Source organism: Nycticebus coucang, chromosome 17 (genome assembly GCF_027406575.1).
Source record: "Nycticebus coucang isolate mNycCou1 chromosome 17, mNycCou1.pri, whole genome shotgun sequence".
Lineage (NCBI taxonomy): Eukaryota > Metazoa > Chordata > Mammalia > Primates > Lorisidae > Nycticebus > Nycticebus coucang.
In genome coordinates, this window is record NC_069796.1 from 71920276 (window position 1) to 71940218 (window position 19943).

The 19943-nt window shown below is 48.1% G+C and overlaps 1 protein-coding gene across 12 annotated transcripts in view; it reads left to right on the forward strand.

Annotated features, from left to right (window-relative positions):
• The window catches only part of TENM2 (teneurin transmembrane protein 2), a 1234499-nt gene extending 1219821 nt beyond the window's left edge, over positions 1–14678 (forward strand). For all 12 annotated transcript variants that reach the window (XM_053567520.1, XM_053567521.1, XM_053567522.1 and 9 more), the window contains 2 exons: positions 10850–10980; positions 12585–14678. In XM_053567520.1, the coding sequence (XP_053423495.1) occupies positions 10850–10980; positions 12585–13346 (893 nt within the window). In that variant the 3' untranslated portion in view covers positions 13347–14678. The remainder of the gene's footprint in view (positions 1–10849; positions 10981–12584) is intronic.
• Positions 14679–19943: the final 5265 nt, after the last annotated feature.

Here is a 19943-nt window from a genome sequence, read left to right on the forward strand (position 1 = left end):
ATCTCCCATTTCAACAAGAGAGAGAAGGGCTGAGTCTTCCTTGGTAGCAGGTAACAAAATTGTGCTCTCATCTAATTGCATGACTTGGTTTTCTTTGTTTTAATTTTACAGTTATTTTCTGTTTACATCAAGTGAGTTTGCTTTGCCATTTATGGTAGTGATGTAAAGTTTCTTTTTTAAAGTGGATTTACCTAAATGGAAAAGGCAAATGTATTATTCTTTTTTCTTTTTTTTGCAGTTTTTGGCTGGGGTTGGGTTTGAACCCGCCACCTCCGGTGTATGGGGCCAGCGCCCTACTTCTTGAGCCACAGGCACAAGAAGTATTATTCTTTAATCACTAAGCAAATAACACAGTATAGGTAATACCTGGATATGAAAAACAAAATCATCACAGGTGACAGTAAATATCCGTTATTTACTAATGCTCTGGAGTGCCTAGTACTGACCTGGCACATAGTAGGTGCTCTGTAACTACATGGTTGCTGTTAGATTAAAGCCAAGCTTCTCTCGGCTTGATGCCAACTATATGGCAGCTTCTTAAGGCAGTTTCAAACCCATGCTCTTAAATGACTCTTAAATGGAATCTTAAATGACATGAAGTCATTCAAAGCACTTGTCTGTGCCTGAGAAAGATGGATGGAACATGGGTCCCAGATTCCTTTTCATTATGGGGTTCTTATCTAGTTATATGTTGAGTAGCACAGTCAACATTAAACCCCAGGCCTGGTGCAGTGGCTCACACCTGTAATCCTAGCACTCCGGGAGGCCAAGGTCGGTGGATAGCCTGAGCTCATGAGTTCAAGACCAGCCTGAAGCAGAGTGAGACCCCATCTCTAAAAATAGCCGGGCGTTGTGGCGGGCACCTGTAGTCCCAGCTACTCGCGTGGCTAAGGCAAAAGAATCACTTGAGCCCAAGAGTTTGAGGCTGCTGTGACCTGTGACGCCACAGCACTCTACCCAGTACAACAAAGTGAGACTCTGTCCCAAAAAATAACTAACTAAATCCTACACAGTTACAGTTTCAGTCCCAGGTGGGAGGCAGATGTACCTTTGCTTTTCAGAAACATGTTCTCAGGTAGGTGCAGTTACGTCTTCTGCCATGTTGATACTAGTTGGAGTAGCTTTGCCCCATCTGCTTGTGTTAATTCATTCATTCACCCATTCATTCATTCTAAAGATACTTAGCGCATATTTTTGTTTGTTTGTTTCTTTGTTTTTGTTCTTTTAGAGACAGAGTGCTCACTTTATTACCCTCGGTAGAGTGCTGTGGCATCACAGCTCACAGTAATCTCCAACTCCTGGGCTTAGGCGATTCTCTTGCCTCAGCCTCCTGAGTAGCTGGGACTACAGGTGCCCACCACAATGCCCGGCTATTTTTTGTTGCAGTTTGGCCGGGGCTGGGTTCAAACTGGCCACCCTCTCAGTATATGGGACTGGTGCCCTACTCACTAAGCCACAGGCGCCGCCCAAGAGAGAGCATGTGTTTTGTGCTAATGCATTATCATAGGGCCTCAATGAAGGGCGTCAGTGAAGAAAACAGGCTTTCAAACTCCCTGACCTGGTGGAAGTTTCCCTTCAGAGTGAAGGAGACAGACTACAAACAATGAATACATAAACACCCAAATGATACAACGAATAAGAGTGGGGTTATTGTTTGGGTGGGGGAAGGACAAGGTAAGGGGACTAAGGGTTGCTGGGGGTGGGGCTGAGGGTCACCTTCCTGGGAGGCAGCATTTTAGCAAGACTGGGAAGAGGCAAGAAAGGTAAAAATTACATGTAGGGTAGAGCGTGCTGGGTAGAGCTGAACCTGCATCCTGCACACTCCAGGAACAGCACCGAGGCAGGAGAGAAGGGCAGAGAGGTCATGCAGAGGGTCCTCCTGAGCTGTTACAGGACTCTGGCTTTTTCCTTGAGAGAAATGAGGAGCCAGTGGACTGTGCCAAGAGAGGGAATGACAGGTCTGCTCCCAGCTTAGAGGCCCGCTCAGGCACTGGTCAGGTACGTGGGGCCCAGAGTGGAGGCGTGGAAGCCAGGTACAAGTCAGATGAGTGACAATGAACCAGTGGAAGTGAAGAGAAGACATATATTCTAGATCTATTTTCAAAGTTAAAATAAAGCGCTTAGCCATATGACCCAGCAATTAACTTGTATTGTATAAACCTAGGAAAATAGGGCGGCACCTGTGGCTCAGTGAGCAGGGCGCCGGCCCCATATGCCGAGGGTGGCGGGTTCAAACCCAGCCCTGGCCAAACTGCAACAAAAAAATAGCCGGGTGTTGTGGCGGGCGCCTGTAGTCCCAGCTACTCGGGAGGCTGAGGCAGGAGAATCGCCTAATCCCAGGAGTTGGAGGTTGCTGTGAGCTGTGTGACGCCACGGCACTCTGCGGAGGGCAATAAAGTGAAACTCTGTCTCTACAAAAAAAAAAAAAAACCTAGGAAAATATGCAAGAAGGGCAGCACCTGTGGCTCAGTGAGTAGGGCGCAGGCCCCATATATGGATGGTGGCAGGTTCAAACCCGGCCCCAGCCAAACTGCAACAAAAAAAATAGCCGGGCGTTGTGGCAGGCGCCTGTAGTCCCAGCTGCTCAAGAGGCTGAGGCAAGAGAATCACATAAGCCCAAGAGCTAGAGGTTTCTGTGAGCTGTGTGACGCCACGGCACTCTACCGAGGGCAATAAAGTGAGACTCTGTCTCTACAAAAAGAAAAGAAAGAAAAATATGCAAGAAAATCGAAAACAGTTTCAGGCTTGGCACCGGTAGCTCAGTGGCTAGGGTGCCAGCCACACACTCCAGAGCTGGTTCAAATCCAGCCCGGGCCTGCCAAATAACAATGACAACTACAATCAAAAAGTAGCTGGGTATTGTGGCAGATGCCTGTAGTCCCAGCTACTTGGGAGGCGGAGGCAACAGAATCACTTAAGCCCAAGGGTGAAAGCTTGAGACTATCTAAAAAAAAAAAAAAAAGAAAAGAGTTTCAAACAAAAATCTGTACACAAATGTTTAGAGAGGCATTGTTCATAATAAAAAATAGTACAAAATAATAATAAAAAAGTGAAAAAACCCTTGGGTGGCGCCTGTGGCTCAAGGAGTAGGGCGCCAGTCCCATATGCTGGAGGTGGTGAGTTCAAATCCAGCCCTGGCCAAAAAAAAAAAAAAAAGTGAAAAAACCCAAATATCCAATAACTAATGAGTGGATAAACAAAATATGGTCTAGCCATACAATGGAATATTATTCAGCCATAAAAATGTGTAAAGTGAGGGTGGTGCCTATGGCTCAAGTATATAGTGCCGGCCCCATATACCGGAGGCAGTGGGTTCAAACCTGGCCCCGGCCAAAAACTGCAAAAAAAAAAAAAAAATGTGTAAAGTGGCTTGGCGCCTGTAGCTCAGTGGTTTAGGGTGCCAGCCACATATGCCAAGGCTAGCGGCTTCAAACCCAGCCCAGGCCAGCTAAAGCAACAGTGACAACAACAACAAAAAATAGCCAGGCATTGTGGCAAACACCTGTAGTCCCAGCTAGTCGGGAGGTGGAGGCAAGAGAATCGTTTAAGCCCAAGAGTTAGAGGTTGCTGTGAGCTGTGACACCATGGTACTCTACCGAGGGCAACATATTAAGACTCTGTCTCAAAAAAAAAAAAATGTGTGAAGTACTGCTATATGCTACAACATGGATGAACCTTGTAAACATTTTGCCAGATGAAAGAAGCCAAACAAAAGGGCATATATTGTATGATTCCACTTGATATCCAGAAGAGGTAAATCATAGACGCAGAAAAAAGTTTAGTGATTTCAGGGACTGTCACAGGGTGGGGGTGGAGGGGAATTCAGAGTGACCACTAATAAGCGTGAGCTTTCTTTGGGTGGTGATGAGAATGTTCTAGAATTAGTAGTGATAGTTGCATAATATTGTGAATATACTGAAAAATAACTGAATTGTGCACTTAAAAAATGTGGATTTTATAGGGCTGAGCATAGTGGCTTATGCCTGTAAGCACTCTGGGAGGCTGAGGCAGGTGGAGCACTTGAACTCAGGAGTTTGAGACCAGCTTGAGCAAGAGCGAGACCCTGTCTTCACTGAAAATAGAAAAACTAGCTGGGACAAAAAAAAAACAAGAAAGAAAAGAAAAACTAGGACGCTGCCTGTGGCTCAGTTCAGTAGGGCGCTGGCCCCATATATTGAGGGTGGCAGGTTCGAACCCAGCCCGGCCAAACTGCAACAAAAAAATAGCCGGGTGTTGTGGTGGGCTCCTGTAGTCCCAGCTACTTGGGAGGCTGAGGTAGGAGAATTGCCTAAACCCAAGACCTGGAGATTGCTGTGAGCTGTAATGTAACAGCACTCTACTGAGGGCAATAAAGTGAGACTCTGTCTCAAAAAAAAAAGAAAGAAAGAAAAGAAAAACTAGCTTGGCATTGTGACAGGCACCTGTAGTCCCAACTATTCAGGAGGCTGAGGCAAGAGCCCAGGAGTTTGAGTTTGCTATGAGCTATGATGATGCCATAGCATTCTACGAAGGGTGACAGAGTGAGATTCTGTTTAAAAACAAAAAAAAAAAATGATCCAGGGGCGGCACCTGTGGCTCAGTCAGTAGGGCGCCAGCCCCATATGCCAAGGGTGGCGGGTTCAAACCCAGCCCCGGCCAAACTGCAACAAAAAAATAGCTGGGCGTTGTGGCGGGCACCTGTTGTCCCAGCTGCTCAGGAGGGAGGCTGAGGCAAGAGAATTGCGTAAGCCCAAGAGTTAGAGGTTGCTGTGAGCCGTGTGACGCCACAGCACTCTACCCGAGGGCGGTACAGTGAGACTCTGTCTCTACAAAAAAAAAAAAAAGGGCTGGGCGCGGCGGCTCACACCTGTAATCCTAGCACTCTGGGAGATGGAGACGCGTGGATTGCTTGAGTTCATGAGTTCAAGACTAGCCTGAGCAAAAACAAGACCCTGTCTCTACTAAAAATAGAACAACTGTGGCAAAAGAATTACTTGAGCCTGAGTTGGAGGCTGCTGTGAGCTATGATGCCACAGCACTCTACCCAGGACAACAGCTTGAGACTGTCTCAAAAAATAAAAATAAAGAAATAAAAACAAAAAAAAAAATGTGAATTTTACCTTAATCATAAAAAAGGAAAGGGTTTACTAATGGATTTGAGTGAGGAGTGAAGAAAAGAAAGGATTCCAGGAAGGTAACTGGAAGGATGGAGTTGCCATTACCCAAGATGGGAAAGATGGTGGGTAGGGCAGATTTGGGGAAGAGTTCTGTTTTGGATGAGTTAAATTTGAAAGGTAATTAGATAAACAAATTCTGAGTTCAGGGAAAGGCCCAGGCTGGAAATATAAATTTTGGAGTCGGCATAGCATGTCGATGGTCTTTGGGCTCTGAGGCTGGATGGGATCACCATGTTTGTGGGTGGAGACAGAGGGGAGGAGAAGTTCTGGGACTGAGCCTGAGTCTGGAGCACAAGGAGGAACCAGAAACAGAGGGCGGGCAGCTCCCAACGTGGGAGAAGGGAAAACACGAGCACGTGCTATCCAGAAAGCCAGGAAAAGAAGAAAGGCAGGAGTGTGCCACGTGTCGGACGTGTCCAGTAGATCAAAATAGATGAAAACGGACGTGGGCACTGGGCTTAGTTGCCCACCAGGTTGCTTCAGTTAGCGGTGGGAGCCGAAGGAGATTCGAGGGAGCGTAAGAGCAGAACGGGAGACGATGAGCACAGAGAATTAGGGTGAGGGAGAGACGTTTGTAAAGGGGATTGAGAAGTAAGTGGTTGCTAAAGGGGGAAGCTGGGACAGGAGAGGAACTTTATCTACCGTGGGATACTCAGCAGCAGGTTTGTGGGCTGACAGGGTTGATCCGCTGGATGAGAGAGTCAATTAATGATGTGAGAGAGAAAACTGCTAGAGGGATGCCCTTGAGTTGGCAAGAAAGGATGTGACCTAGCACAGAAGCCGAGGGCGAAACTAGAACAGCTCCTGTAAAATAATAGGAGAAAAGCAGCCGACACAGGCTGGTGCTGGTGGTCAGGGCACCGGCAGCGAATGTGACAGGACTGGAGGGAAACGCTCCTCGGGCTGCACCCGTTGTCTCAGAATAGGAAACAGGGTCAGCTGCTACTGGGAGGAAGAGAAAGTAGGTATTGGAGGTTTTAGGTGATAAAAAGAAATAAAATTGTCCAGGAGAGTGAGCGTGCCTGAATGGAGGGCAGGAATGTAGTTGAGATCACCAGGAGGCAGAAAGGCTTGCCTGACATCTGTGATCAGGCGTGTAAAGTGACACCAGTCAGCATGGTTGTGATTCTGGCATGCCTGAGGTCTGTGATCGGGCGTGTAAAGTGACACCAGTCAGCGTGGTTGTGATTCTGGCACGTCTGAGGTCTGTGATCGGGCGTGTAAAGTGACACCAGTCAGCGTGGTTATGATTCTGGCACGCCTGATGTCTGTGATCGGGCATGTAAAGTGACACCAGTCAGCATGGTTGTGATTCTGGCACGTCTGAGGTCTGTGATCGGGCGTGTAAAGTGACACCAGTCAGCGTGGTTGTGATTCTGGCACGTCTGAGGTCTGTGATCAGGCGTGTAAAGTGACACCAGTCAGCATGGTTATGATTCTCTCCGGCTACATTCAGCCACACAGGTGCTGGGTAAAAACTTGGACTTAACCAATATGGTGTCTCCACCAAGCAAGTGTGACAAAACGAAAAAGGGGCAGGGGGCCTGAGAAGGTACCCAAGGGAATGGTGCTAGTGACTGGTTGTAGAGGTGTGCTGGATAGGAAGAGAAGAAAAACCAGGACACTAAGAGTCAGGGAAAAGGAATTTAGGATAAACTGAAGGCCCTGGGGGTGAGGCATTAAAGGACTGTGGGCATCAAGTCATTAGAAAGAGTGGAGGCACAGCGGCACCTGTGGCTCAGTGGGTAGGGCATCAGCCACATACACCAAGGCTGGCGGGTTTGAACCTGGCCCAGGCCTGCTAAACAACGATGACAACTGCAACCAAAAAAATAGCCAGGCATGTGGTGGGCACCTGTAGTCCTAGCTACTTGGGAGGCTGAGGCAGGAGACTTGTTTAAGCCCAAGAGTTAGAGGTTGCTGTGAGCTTTGACACCACAGCACTCTACCAAGGGTGACAAAGTGAGACTCTGTCTCAAAAAAAAAGGAAAAGAGAAAGAAAGAGTTGAGGCAGTGGTCGGAGGGGGAGATGCATCAGAGGATTGAAATGATTGGTAATGACAAGGTCCAGAGCATGGGCGCAAGTGAGAGGGACAGATCATCAAAAGGGAGGCGGCCAGGGAGCCCTGAGGCCAGGATGGTGGGAGGAGCAATTACCTGTCCAAGGTAATCACTCAGAAGCTGAGAGGGAGGGAATGACAGTGGAGCAGAAGCTGAAATCGTCAAGAAATGCAGCTGAGCGGCCAAGGGTCAGGAGTGTCTGCAACAAGGAGGGCTTGTCCCCCCAGGGTCAGTGGCTGTAGGAGAATAAGCAAGGGACCAAGTTCTCAGGGGAAAGAGAGCTTTGGTGAGAGCAGGGAGGGAAAGGAACTATCAGAGACTGAAGTCACGGGGAGTACATCTTGTGATGGTGAATGTGAATTCCAGTGTGACCAAGGGAAGTATTGGGGGGCTGATGAGGGGTAGAAATGGGATAGGAAAGGGAGTGGAACACAGGGTGTCAGGCATGATCTTGGGGTGAGCGTTCTAAGACATAATGAGGGCTCGGCGCCTGTGGCTCAAGGAGTAGGGTGCCGGTCCCATATGCCAGAGGTGGCGGGTTCAAACCCAGCCCCGGCCAAAAATCACAAAAAAAAAATTTTTAAAAAGACATAATGGGGGCTCGGCGCCTGTGGCTCAAGCGGCTAAGGCGCCAGCCACGTACACCTGAGCTGGCAGGTTCAAATCCAGCCCGGACCCGCCAAACAACAATGACGCTGCAACCAAAAAACAACCAGGCGTTGTGGCAGGCACCTGTAGTCCCAGCTACTTGTGAGGCGGAGGCAGGAGAATTGCTCGAGCCTAGGAGTTGGAGGTTGCTATGAGCTGTGATGCCATGGCACTACCCAGGGCGACAGCTTGAGGCTCTCTCAAAAAAAAAAAAAAAAGACATAATGAGGTCAGTCCTGTGGGACTTTGGTCCAGTGCTATTGGTGAAGATGTGATTGTTTCGAAGGACAGCTGTCCAGGGCTGGTCACTGCAAAAGGAGTCTTATTCTGAGAACCTGGAACATTCAGTAGAGGGCAGGATGCTTGGAGCAGGTGGTATAATTCCCAATGCAAGGACCTTGACCCATGGCAGGGCATCTGTCTCAGAGCATGCAGCGCCCTCTCTTGGTCTCTCTTTGAAAAGTAGGAAGCCTAGGTCAGGCACGACGGCTCACGCCTGTAATCCTAGCACTCTGGGGGACTGAAGCAGGTGTATTACCTGAGCTCATGAGTTCCAGACCAACCTGAGAAAGAATGAGGCCTTGTCTCTATTAAAAATAGAAAAACCAGGGCGGCGCCTGTGGCTCAGTCGGTAAGGCGCCGGCCCCATATACCGAGGGTGGCGGGTTCAAACCTGGCCCCGGCTGAACTGCAACCAAAAAATAGCTGGGTGTTGTGGCGGGCGCCTGTAGTCCCAGCTACTCGGGAGGCTGAGGCAAGAGAATCGCTTAAGCCCAGGAGTTGGAGGTTGCTGTGAGCTGTGTGAGGCCACAGCACTCTACCGAGGGCCATAAAGTGAGACTCTGTCTCTACAAAAAAAAAAAAAAAAAAAAAAATAGAAAAACCAGCTTGGCACCTGTAGCTCAAGTGGCTAGGGCGCCAGCCACATACACCAGAGCTGGCAGGTTCGAATCCAGCCCAGGCCCACCAAACAACCATGACAACTACAACCAAAAAATAGCTGGGCATTGTGGAGGCACCCGTAGTCCCAGCTACTTGGGAGGCTGAAGTAAGAGAATCACTTAAGTCCAAGAGTTTGAGGTTACTGTGAGCTGTGACACCAGAGCACTCTACCCAGGGCAACAGCTTGAGACTCTGTCTCAAAAATAAATAAATAAATAAAAATAAAAATAGAAAAACCTGGCTTGGCACCTGTAGCTGAAGCAACTAAGGCGCCAGCCACATACACCAGAGCTGGTGGGTTTGAACCTATCCCAGGCCTGCCAAACAACAATGACAACTACAACGAAAAAAATAGGCAGGCATTGTGGCAGGCACCCATAGTCCTAGCTACTTGGCAGACTGAGGCAAGAGAATCACTTAAGCCCAAGAGTTTGAGGTTGCTATGAGCAGTGACACCATGGCACTCTACTGAGGGCTCATACAGTCAGACTCTGTCTCAAAAAAAGAAATAAAAAATAAATAAAAATAGAACAACTATGGGGCTCGACGCCTATAGCTCAGTGGTTAGGGCACCAGCCACATGCATGGGAGTTGTTGGGTTTGAACCCTGCCTGGGGCTTGCTAAACAAAAAAAGTAGCCAGACATTGTGGTGGGCACCTGTAGTCCCAGCTACTTGGGAGGCTGAGGCAAGAGAATCGCTTGAGCCCAATAGTTTGAGGTTACTGTGAGCTGTGATTCCACGGCTCTCTACCAAGGGTGACATAATGCGACTCTGTCTCAAAAAAAGAAAAAAAAATAGAAAAACTAGCCAGGCATTGTGGTGGGCACCTGTAGTCCCAACTACTCAGGAGGCTGAGTCAGGATGACCCCATGAGCCCAAGAGTTTGAGGTTGCTGTGAGCAATGACTCCACAGCATTCTAGCTGGTGCCAACAGAGACTTTGACCACCCCACCCAAATGTAAGAAGCCTGCAGAAACAGGTCCATGATGAGCCAGCCTCGGCACAGCTCCTCCAGTGCAAAGGTCCTGCATGGCAAAAATCATTACTTATCCCTCTAGTCCAGAGTTTTTCAACCTTTTTATATCATGGCATGTTTGAATCTATAGTTAAACTTCCATGGCACACTTAAATTACGTTGATCAAAAAAGGAGTGAAAAGGCCGGGCGTGCAGTGGCTCACGCCTGTCATCCTAGCACTCTGGGAGGCCAAGGCAGGTGGATTACTTGAGCACATGAGTTCAAGACAATCCTGAGCAAACAGCGAGACTCCCATCTCTACTAAAGATAGGAAAACTGAGGCAAGAGGATCACTTGAATCCAGGAGTCGGAGGTTGCTGTGAGATATGACACCACGGCACTCTACCCAGGGCATCAGCTTGAGACTCGGTCTCAAAAATAAAAAAAATAATAAAAAATAGAGTGAAAAAGAATATACTTTCTCTGCTTTTAATTTATTTCAAAAATTAATTATCTTTAAAAACTTCACAGCATACCTAAGATCCTCTCGCGGCACCAGTATACCATGGCTCTAGTCCATCTCTGTTATCTTCATCTATAACTGATGCTCCCTAAATTCTTGCCAAATGAAGGAGTCTGTATTTATTGAATGGTCCATGTGCCAGGCACTCCAAAAAGCTCTTTATATGGATTTTTTCCTTTGATCCTCACAACAATCAAGGAGACTGGTACAGTTATCTCAATTCATATCTGAGGAACCTGAGGCTCAGAGAGGGGCAGGAACTTGCCAAAGGTCACACAGCCAGGGCACTTGAAGCTAGGTGTATCTCACTCCAGCACAGGCCTTCTGGATCACCACTTGGCAGCCATCAAGTGGCCAAGTTTAGAAGGACATCTTCTTCCTAGAACCCACATAAAGAAGTTCTGGGGGTCTGGACCCAGGAGACACCCCCAGGCTCTTGCCCCTCTCACCTGTTGGGCACCACACCCAACTGCCCATTGTATTCTGTCCTCTCTCCCCAGATGCACTATTGCTTTTTATCCATCGTGATTTCAGAAATCTTTATTTTTGTTTCCACTGTAGATGTGAAAAGCTGGCTTGTGATGTTTGGATTTCAGCTTAGCAACATAATTCCTGGCTTCCCGAGAGCCAAGATGTATTTCGTGCCTCCTCCTTATGAACTATCAGAGAGTCAAGCAAGTGAGAATGGACAGGTAAGAATAGATTCCTGCCAAGAATCCAAATAACTGTCATTGGAAGAACCTCATGGGAGCCCAGGGCCTGCCAGTGGAGGGGACATCGGAGCTGGGTATAAAAGGTGCGGGAAACATTGGGACTTCCCAAGAAAGCAGATGTCCGCACTATCATCTGGCGCAGCACGTATTTCTTCTCAGCCTCAATTATTACCTTAATTGTGGCATCATTATCTCTTCAGCATATACCCTTGAGTCCCTGTTTGATTAACAACAGCACAGAGAAATCTTAACAGGAACCTACCATCTGCACTGCCTATAAGATCATAGCCCTTTCGGCTTTTATGGCATGTCATAAAAGCGAGGTTTGCAGTTTCTGTACCATTAAAGAACATTTTTATGCCCCACATAAAACCTCAGCGCTTTATGGCACAAACGTATACAGACTGAGTTTTCAGAACACAATTTGTGCTTGGGTCTTTCCATGATGACTGCGGGGTGGTCCATTTCAATCTCTCAGCTGGGTGCAGCTGAGACCTCTGCTACAATGGGGTGGGAGGGGCAGACATCAGCGCTCAGATAACCCCCGCTGCAGAGTGGTGTTCAGCACTGTCTGAAAGGTCTCAGCTGCTCTGAATAATTGTCCAGATTGTGAAACTGTAGCGAGGCAAGGAGGAGCTGCTGGGTAATTGAGAATGACATTCTCTCAGTCCTGCCCCTTGGGGACCACTCAGTGGCTGAATAGCCATCATTTCCCTCATTTATCTAAGTGCCGTTACCTCCCAAACACGGCCTCCCCCATTATCCCAGCCTGTCCCCCAACCACCAATTGAGACAAGTTGTAATTTGCGAATGGAGAACTCAAGGCCAAGGAGATAATGGTGATTTCATCCCTCTGCAGAACCAGAGCTAGGATCCAAAGCCACTGACTCATAGGCAAGGGATATTCCTTCTGGCCCTTGGAGCCCGAATCTCGTGGCCACCTGGTGCTTCTCACACATTAGTAGGCACACAAATCAGTGCGGATACCTTGCTAACTTGCAGCTTCTGACCCAGTAATTCTGTAGTAGAGTGAGGCTTGAGATTCTGCTTTTCAAACAGGGAGGATCCCAGTGCTTCCTCTCCTTCTGGGCATATTTTGAGTAGCAAGGTCTTAGCCCAGGGAAGTTAATGAATATCCAGGTCAGTGGATAGAAATCCAGGTTACAGAGGTATTTACAGCTGTTCAAATAAACACTCTGCCCTTCAGGTCAGGACATTCCCCGATCTGAAGGGGGCAAGGCAGCTGCCAAACCCTCGTGACACCAAGAGACGCTCTTGGTGTCTAACCAGTAATGGCTAGACGTGGTAAGTGGATAGCCAGAGAGCCCACTCCAGCAGCGTAGCAAGCTTCTTTCACCGTGTTTTTAGTTAGTGGCACAGTGACGAGGTGGACAGGCCACACCATTAGAACAGGAGTAACCAGCCAGCAACCATAGTTGCAAAAGGTAGGATTCTATGAGCTCCTATCCATACAGACCCAATGCTAGTTCTTACAGGAGAATTCCAGGCATTTCTCTCTGACTCTTTTTGAATGCACTACCCAGCCCATCTCTGCAGCTGTCTCTGTTTTCTTATGCCCACAGCTCATCACAGGTGTCCAGCAGACAACAGAGAGACATAATCAGGCCTTCCTGGCTCTGGAAGGGCAGGTCATTTCCAAAAAGCTCCACGCCAACATCCGGGAGAAAGCAGGCCACTGGTTCGCCACCACCACGCCTATCATCGGCAAAGGCATCATGTTCGCCATCAAAGAAGGGCGTGTGACCACAGGCGTGTCCAGCATCGCTAGCGAGGACAGCCGCAAGGTGGCGTCGGTGCTGAACAACGCCTACTACCTGGACAAGATGCACTACAGCATTGAGGGCAAGGACACACACTACTTCGTGAAGATCGGCTCGGCTGACGGCGACCTGGTCACCCTGGGCACCACCATCGGCCGCAAGGTGCTGGAGAGTGGGGTGAACGTGACCGTGTCCCAGCCCACGCTGCTGGTCAATGGCAGGACTCGAAGGTTCACGAACATTGAGTTCCAGTACTCCACGCTGCTGCTCAGCATCCGCTACGGCCTCACCCCCGACACCCTGGACGAAGAGAAGGCCCGCGTCCTGGACCAGGCCAGACAGAGGGCCCTGGGCACCGCCTGGGCCAAGGAGCAGCAGAAAGCCAGGGACGGGAGAGAGGGCAGCCGCCTGTGGACTGAGGGCGAGAGGCAGCAGCTTCTGAGCACCGGGCGTGTACAGGGATACGAGGGGTATTACGTGCTTCCCGTGGAGCAGTACCCAGAGCTCGCAGACAGTAGCAGCAACATCCAGTTTTTAAGACAGAATGAGATGGGAAAGAGGTAACAAAATAATCTGCTGCCATTCCTTGTCTGGATGGCTCGGCAGGCGTAACTGTTCTCTCCTCTCCTAAGGAGATGAAGATCTAACGGGGCACTGAGGCTGGGCTGCTTTAGGGTACCAAGTGGCAAGAAAGCTCACATTTTTTGAGTTCAAATGCTACTGTCCAGGCGAAAAAGTCCTTCATCCTGAAGTAGACTAAAGCCCGGCTGAAAAAATTCTGAGGAAAACAAAAAAACGAATGAATGAACAAACACACAAAATGTTCCAAGTTCCCCCAAAAATATGACCCACTTGCTCTGGGTCTGCTACGCAGAAATGCCCGAGAGGAACAAAAGAACAAAAACAAAAAGCAAACACCAGAAAACAAACACACGGAGGTGAAAAATCAAAGCAATGCAGACCAGAAGGCCTCATATCCGATTACCTCACTCATTCACACGTGAGCTACACGCAGACATCGCGAGGGCCGGCGTCACCAGACCAGCTGAGAACAACGGTTCAGACTTCTCGTTGGACAAAGACTTCAGACGTTTTCGTTTTAAGCAAATACAGGTGCATTAGACCACGACTTTGGGGGTGATTTGTGTGTAGCGCCTGGGGAGGGGGGGGAATAAACGTGGAGGAGTGAGCACTGGAAATACTTTTTAAAGAAAAGAAAAGAAAAAAACAAGAGAAAAAAAAGAAATTCTTATCAAAAATCAAAGCGAAATCACACCGTCCAGCACTTAACTCTCAGGTCCCAAGGAAGTCTGGCCTGAGCTAATTTATTTGAGCGCAGAGTGTAAAATTTAATTGAAAAGGGTGGCTATAATCACTACAGATAAATTTCATACTCTTTTGTCTTTGGAGATTCCATTGTGGACAGTAATACGCAGTAACAGGGTGTAGTCTGTTTAGATTCCGTAGTCTGTGGGTATCAGTTGCGGTAGAAGTGCAGCATCGTGACACTCTTGCTAACAGGTACCACTTCCGATCGCCCTGTACATACATAAGCCGCAAGGCACAATCACTGTTTCAGATTTAAAATTATTAGTGTGTTTGTTTGGTCCAGAAACTGAGACAATCACAAGACAGTCACCACAAGGAGAGAAAATTAAAAAAAAATAATAATAAAAAATAAAAATAAAAACAAAAAAATCCTAAAAATTCAAAAAAAAGTCTAATAAGAACTTTGGTACAGGAACTTTTTTGTAATATACATGTATGAATTGTTCATCGAGTTTTTATATTAATTTTAATTTGCTGCTAAGCAAAGACTAGGGACAGGCAAAGATAATTTATGGCAAAGTGTTTAAATTGTTTATACATAAATAAAGTCTCTAAAACTCCTGTGGACACTGGTCTTCTGTGGAAATGCTTTGAGATGAGGAAAAGGCTGGAGGAAAGGGGAGCTGCCCAGATGCACAGAGGCTGGGCTAGTACTTGGGACATTTGGAGGAGCTGCTGTTGGAGGTATCTCGGTGCTCTCCAAAGAGCCCCAATAATTCTAGAGCAAGCTCTGCCTGCGTCTGCAGCCTCCTCTCTGCATGGAGCAGAGTCTGGACCCGGTGTGGGTGGGCAGTGAAGACCCTCAGGCCTACCTATGTGTGGACCCTCCACCACTCCTGGGACATTCAGGCTCCCTCTAGAACTAGTTCCACCACATTCTAGTTCTGGAAGGAAACTGAAGAGGGGCACACTCACTTCATTAGAAGGCACGCACATGTGTGTGTGTGTGTGTGTGTGTGTGTGTGTGTGTATCTGTGTGTTCGTATTTTCTTCCAGACTAGATCGGTTTCCCCAAATCTTGTACATTTAGAGCAACCCAGTAAGAACATTATTGGTATAGATGAATTTTTGTTTTATATCCCATCCTACAGTTAGAATAACACAGTGTGTCCATAAAGTTCATGTGCAATTTTAAAATGCACTCTGTGTGCGATAAATTTTTTATTTTAGAATATGAGAGTACAAACCGTTAGATTACAATGTTTGCATTTGTTAGGTAAGGTGCCTGTGTAGTTCTGCCCCTCACCCAGGAGTGTGCCATGTGCCTTCACATGGCGCCCATGGAGTGGGAGCACACCAATCCCCCAGCGTGAATTAAATTCAGTTTTTCTCCTGTGCCGGCATGTATTAGTTCATCTACAGGCTTCATAAGTAGTTATGTGCAATATTTTTATTTAATCCTCACCTTTCATTCATTCAATGTTTTCTCGAGAGCTTGCCTTGTTCCAGGCCAGAGTGTCAGACCTCACAGCAACCTCAAACTCCTGGGCTCAAGCGATTCTCTTGCCTAGGCCTCCTGAGTAGCTGGGACCACAGGCGCCTGCCACAATACCCGGCCTTTTTTTTTTTTTTTTTTGGTTGCAGTTGTCATTGTTTAGCAAGCCCAGGCGGGGCTCAAACCCACCACCTCTGGTGTATGTGGCTGGCACACTATTCACTGAGCTACGGGCGCTGAGCCATTTGTTTTTTTTAATTGAGACAGAGTCTCACTATGTTGCCCTTGGTAGAGTGCTGTGGCATCATAGCTCACAGCAACCTCAAACTCTTGGACTCAAGTGATTCTTTTGCCTCAGCCTCCCTAGACGCTGGGACTACAGGCACCCGTCACAACACCCGGCTATTTTTTTGTTTGTTTGTTTAGCAGGCCCAGGCCAGGTATGAACCCATCAGCCCCGGTGCTAGCGCCCTAACCACTGAGCTACAGGCGCCCAGCCTGTATCTGAATTCTGATACAGAGTTCTGGAAAGTCAGAACAGCCTAGGGGTTAATGAAAATTGTGCACTCTGAAATCAGCCTGCCTGGGAGCCAATCCAATTCAACCACTCACTAAATGTGGGAAACATGTTAATTAGGGTAAATATCCACTTGCTGCTTTAAGCGATAAACCCAATATAAGTTAGCACTAGGAAGGTCAGGGACGAAGATGGCTGCTATGATGAGTACACGAGACAGGGCTTGTATCATCGACACAGAGTAAGTACTAATAAATGTCCATTTGTATTATTTTTAAATCTGTGTCTCAAAGACATTTTTTCTTTTTGAGAAAGGGTCTCACTTTATCGCCCTTGACAAAGTGCTGTGCCATCATAGCTCACAGCAACCTCAAACTCTTGGGCTCAAGTGATTCTCTTGCCAGCCTCTTAAGTAGCTGGGACTACAGATGCCCACCACAATGCCCCGCCATTTTTAGAGATGGGGTCTTGCTCTTGCTCAGGCTGGTCTTAAACCTGTGAGCTCAGGTGATCCACCCTGCCTTGGCCTCCCAAAGTGCTAGAGTTACCGGCATGAGCCACCTCGCCTGGCACAACAGATTTTCTGAAAGTGGAAATTGAGGCATTTTCCATTCATCACTGGGGCAGAGACTTTTGGGCAGGGGCTGGGGAATGAAGGAGGATTTTCCCTCGAATCCCACCCCCACCCCCCGGGAGATCTCTGCTACCTCCAGGGAACCTGAACATGCGCTCAGTGTGGGACCCCTACTTGTGAACACACCCTGTGCAACCCTTCCTTGTGGCTTCAAGGGCTTTCCAGGTAGGGTTGAGTGTCTCAGCAAGACTGGCTGTCTGAGCAGGGGCTGTTGTTTAGGCATTTTATATTTACAGTCACCAAGCACAATTCTGTCCCTGGTACTGTCAGAAGCTGTGAATACAGAGATAAATATGGTCAAACATTTCACGGTTTAAGGCAGGGGTTTTCAACCAGTACTAGTGTGCTATGAGAGAATCTTACGTGTGCAGCAAAAATTTTTATAGACCATTAATTTTTTATTTATTTTTTTAACAGAGTTGCTCTCGGTAGACTGCCATGGCATCACAGCTTACAGCAACCTCAGACTCTTGGGCTTAAGCGACTCTCTTGCCTTAGCCTCCCAAGTAGCTGGGACTACAGGTGCTCGCCATAACGCCCAGCTATTTTTTGGTTGCAGTTGTCATTGTTGTTTGGCAGGCCCAGGCTGGGTTCAAACCCGCCAGCCTCAGTGTATGTGGCTGGCACCCTAGCTGCTGAGCTACAGGCACCAAGCCAGATCATTAATTAATTTTTGAAAGAAGTTCAAAGCATAGTAAGTTAAGTATATTGTCTTACTCTATTTTTTTTTTATCAATTTAAATATGCCATGGAAGCTCATCACCTATAGCTCAGTGCTTAGGGCGCCAGCCACATACACCGGGACTGGTGGGTTCGCCCAGCCCAGGCCTGCTAAACAACAATGACAACAACAAAAAAATAGCCAGGCATTGTGGTGGGTGCCTATAGTCCCAGCTACTTGGGAGGCTGAGGCAAGAGAACCACTTAAGCCCAAGAGTTTGAGGTTGCTGTGAGCTGTGACACCACAGCACTCTACTGAGGGCAAAATAATGAGACTCTGTCTCAAATAAATAAATAAGCCATGGAAGTTTAACTATAGGTTCAAGTGTGCCCTGAGATTAAAAAAAAAAAAGGTTGAAAAACACTGCTCTAAGGTGTCATAAGCCAATCACTGGGACATAGTAGGGTCACAGCTGGCATGAGCACCAAGTAAATATGTGCTCTGGCTATGAGCGTTTGAGCTGGCAGGGACAGGTGTGAGAGGGCCCTCTGGCCTGAGTGAGCAGCTCAGGGAGGTTGGAGCAGGTGCTCGAGTGTGAGAACCACCTGCGGAGCTTTCCACACACAGCCCCAGGCCAGTGAAACCCAATCTCTGAGGTGTTAAAGCTTCTGGGGATCTTCAAGTCCACCCAGAACCAGAGCTCAGCGGGAGGCCTGTCAGAGAGGATGAGGCAGAGGTAAGAAGCAGGCTAAGGAGGTTGAGTGTTCTCCTGAAGGGCCGTGAGGAGCCTAAGTGGAAAGAGAATGAGGGGCAAAAATTCCAGCTCAGATGAGGGTGTGAACTGAGGCTGGGGCCCAGGGAATAGAGGGGAGCTCCTCGGGCTAGGATGGGACAAGTGAGGACAACGTCAATGCCACATTGAACACCAAGAAGCAGCAGAGGCCTCTCTCCAGGTCATGCATCAATGTCCCTCCCCTCCCACCACCACCCAGGTGAAACCCTCCTTGCCTGGCAGGTTTAAGGAGAAGTCTCACGTGGCTTGCTTCAAGGATGGGGACCTTCCAGGAAAATTCTGACCTACCACACCCGAGCTTCACCTTCTATCTGAAGCAGCTGGGCAGCCCTGAACACACACCCCCCCCCAGAGCACCCCAAATGGTACTCTGGCAGGTGGTGGGCAGCCCTCCAAAAGCAAGCCTGCACCTGCTGTTGCACAAAGCCCCACCTGCCCCAGACATCACTGCCTTTTGGCAAATGCTGGGTTTGCCATTTGGCCACAAGGTGGCAGCCGTTTCCACAAAATCTCCCCGGAGTGGGGCGAGCGCCTAAGGCTGCTGTAGGGAAGATGCCAGGCAGCAAGAGACCGCTAGGGGCGCCCTGGGGGCAGAGGCGCTTCCAAAAGAGGCCCCAGGAATTGGTTCCAGGAAATAAGATTCCAAAGAGGATCAGCCCAGGGACCAGCTCAACTGGATTGTGAGCCTAATCTGTTCAGGTAAAGTTCTACAAAGACCTTCACCTTTCTGAGCCTCATTTGCTTTTTGTAAAATAGGAATAAAAATACCTACTGCATAGCATTATTTGGAAAGACTAGCAAAAATAATACATGTAAAGTGCTTGGCAAGTGCTCAGCACTTAATAAGTGCACATTAAATGCTAAGCTGTTATTAAAGGAAAATAGTGGAATATTTTTGGATTATGGTATGTAGAGTTAAAGAAAAAAAACCCTTCACTTAATTAAATCCCAACTGTTCCCCTTTCTAGCTAAGCTTGGGCTCTGAAGCTTCAGGTCCCTCCCCTGGGACATGGATATGATAAGGCCATCTTGGAGAGTTGCTGAGATAAACACACGGGGTGCCTCAAGGGACAAGCTATTGATCACCTATTATTGCTAATCTTAGCCTTCAGTGAGAACTAAAGGTGGGCCCCTGCCCCAGACTCTCCCAGAACATAGCCCCAGACCTGAAGCTTGACCTATAAAAGAGTAAAAGGGTGCCAGGAACCCTCCCACTGCATAATTCACACCAAGCTGAGGGGCCTTGCTCTCCAAGGAGCTCCCTTAGGGCCAGCCCCCAAAGAGCTGTCCTTCCTGGTCCCCTTCTCCTCCCAGCCCAATTCTATGGGCAATAAAAAGGACACCATATACTTCCACATTCATAAAACCCCACTGCCCAATTTTTTTTTGTTGTTTTTTTTGAGACAGTCTCACTCTGCTGCCCAGGCTAATGCAGGCAAGTGCAGTGCTCACATTATACCTCACAGCAACCTCAAACTCCCCAGTTCAAGTGATCATCCTGCCTCAAACCTACTCCCACCCCAAATAGCTGGGACTACAGGTGCCTGCCAGCACACCTGCCTAATTTTTATTTTCAGTAGAGAAGGGATCTCCCTCTTACTCAGACTGGTCTTGAACTCCTGAGCTCCAGTTTTCCTCTTGCCTGGGCCTCCCAGAATGCTAGGATTAGAGGCTTGAGCTACCTCGCCTGACCCCACCTTTGACCAAATTAATAGGTCTTATTTGAACTTCCCAACCATTCAGTGAGCTGGTTGGAAGCAGATGTAAAAACTGAGGCTTAGAGAGGTCCTGC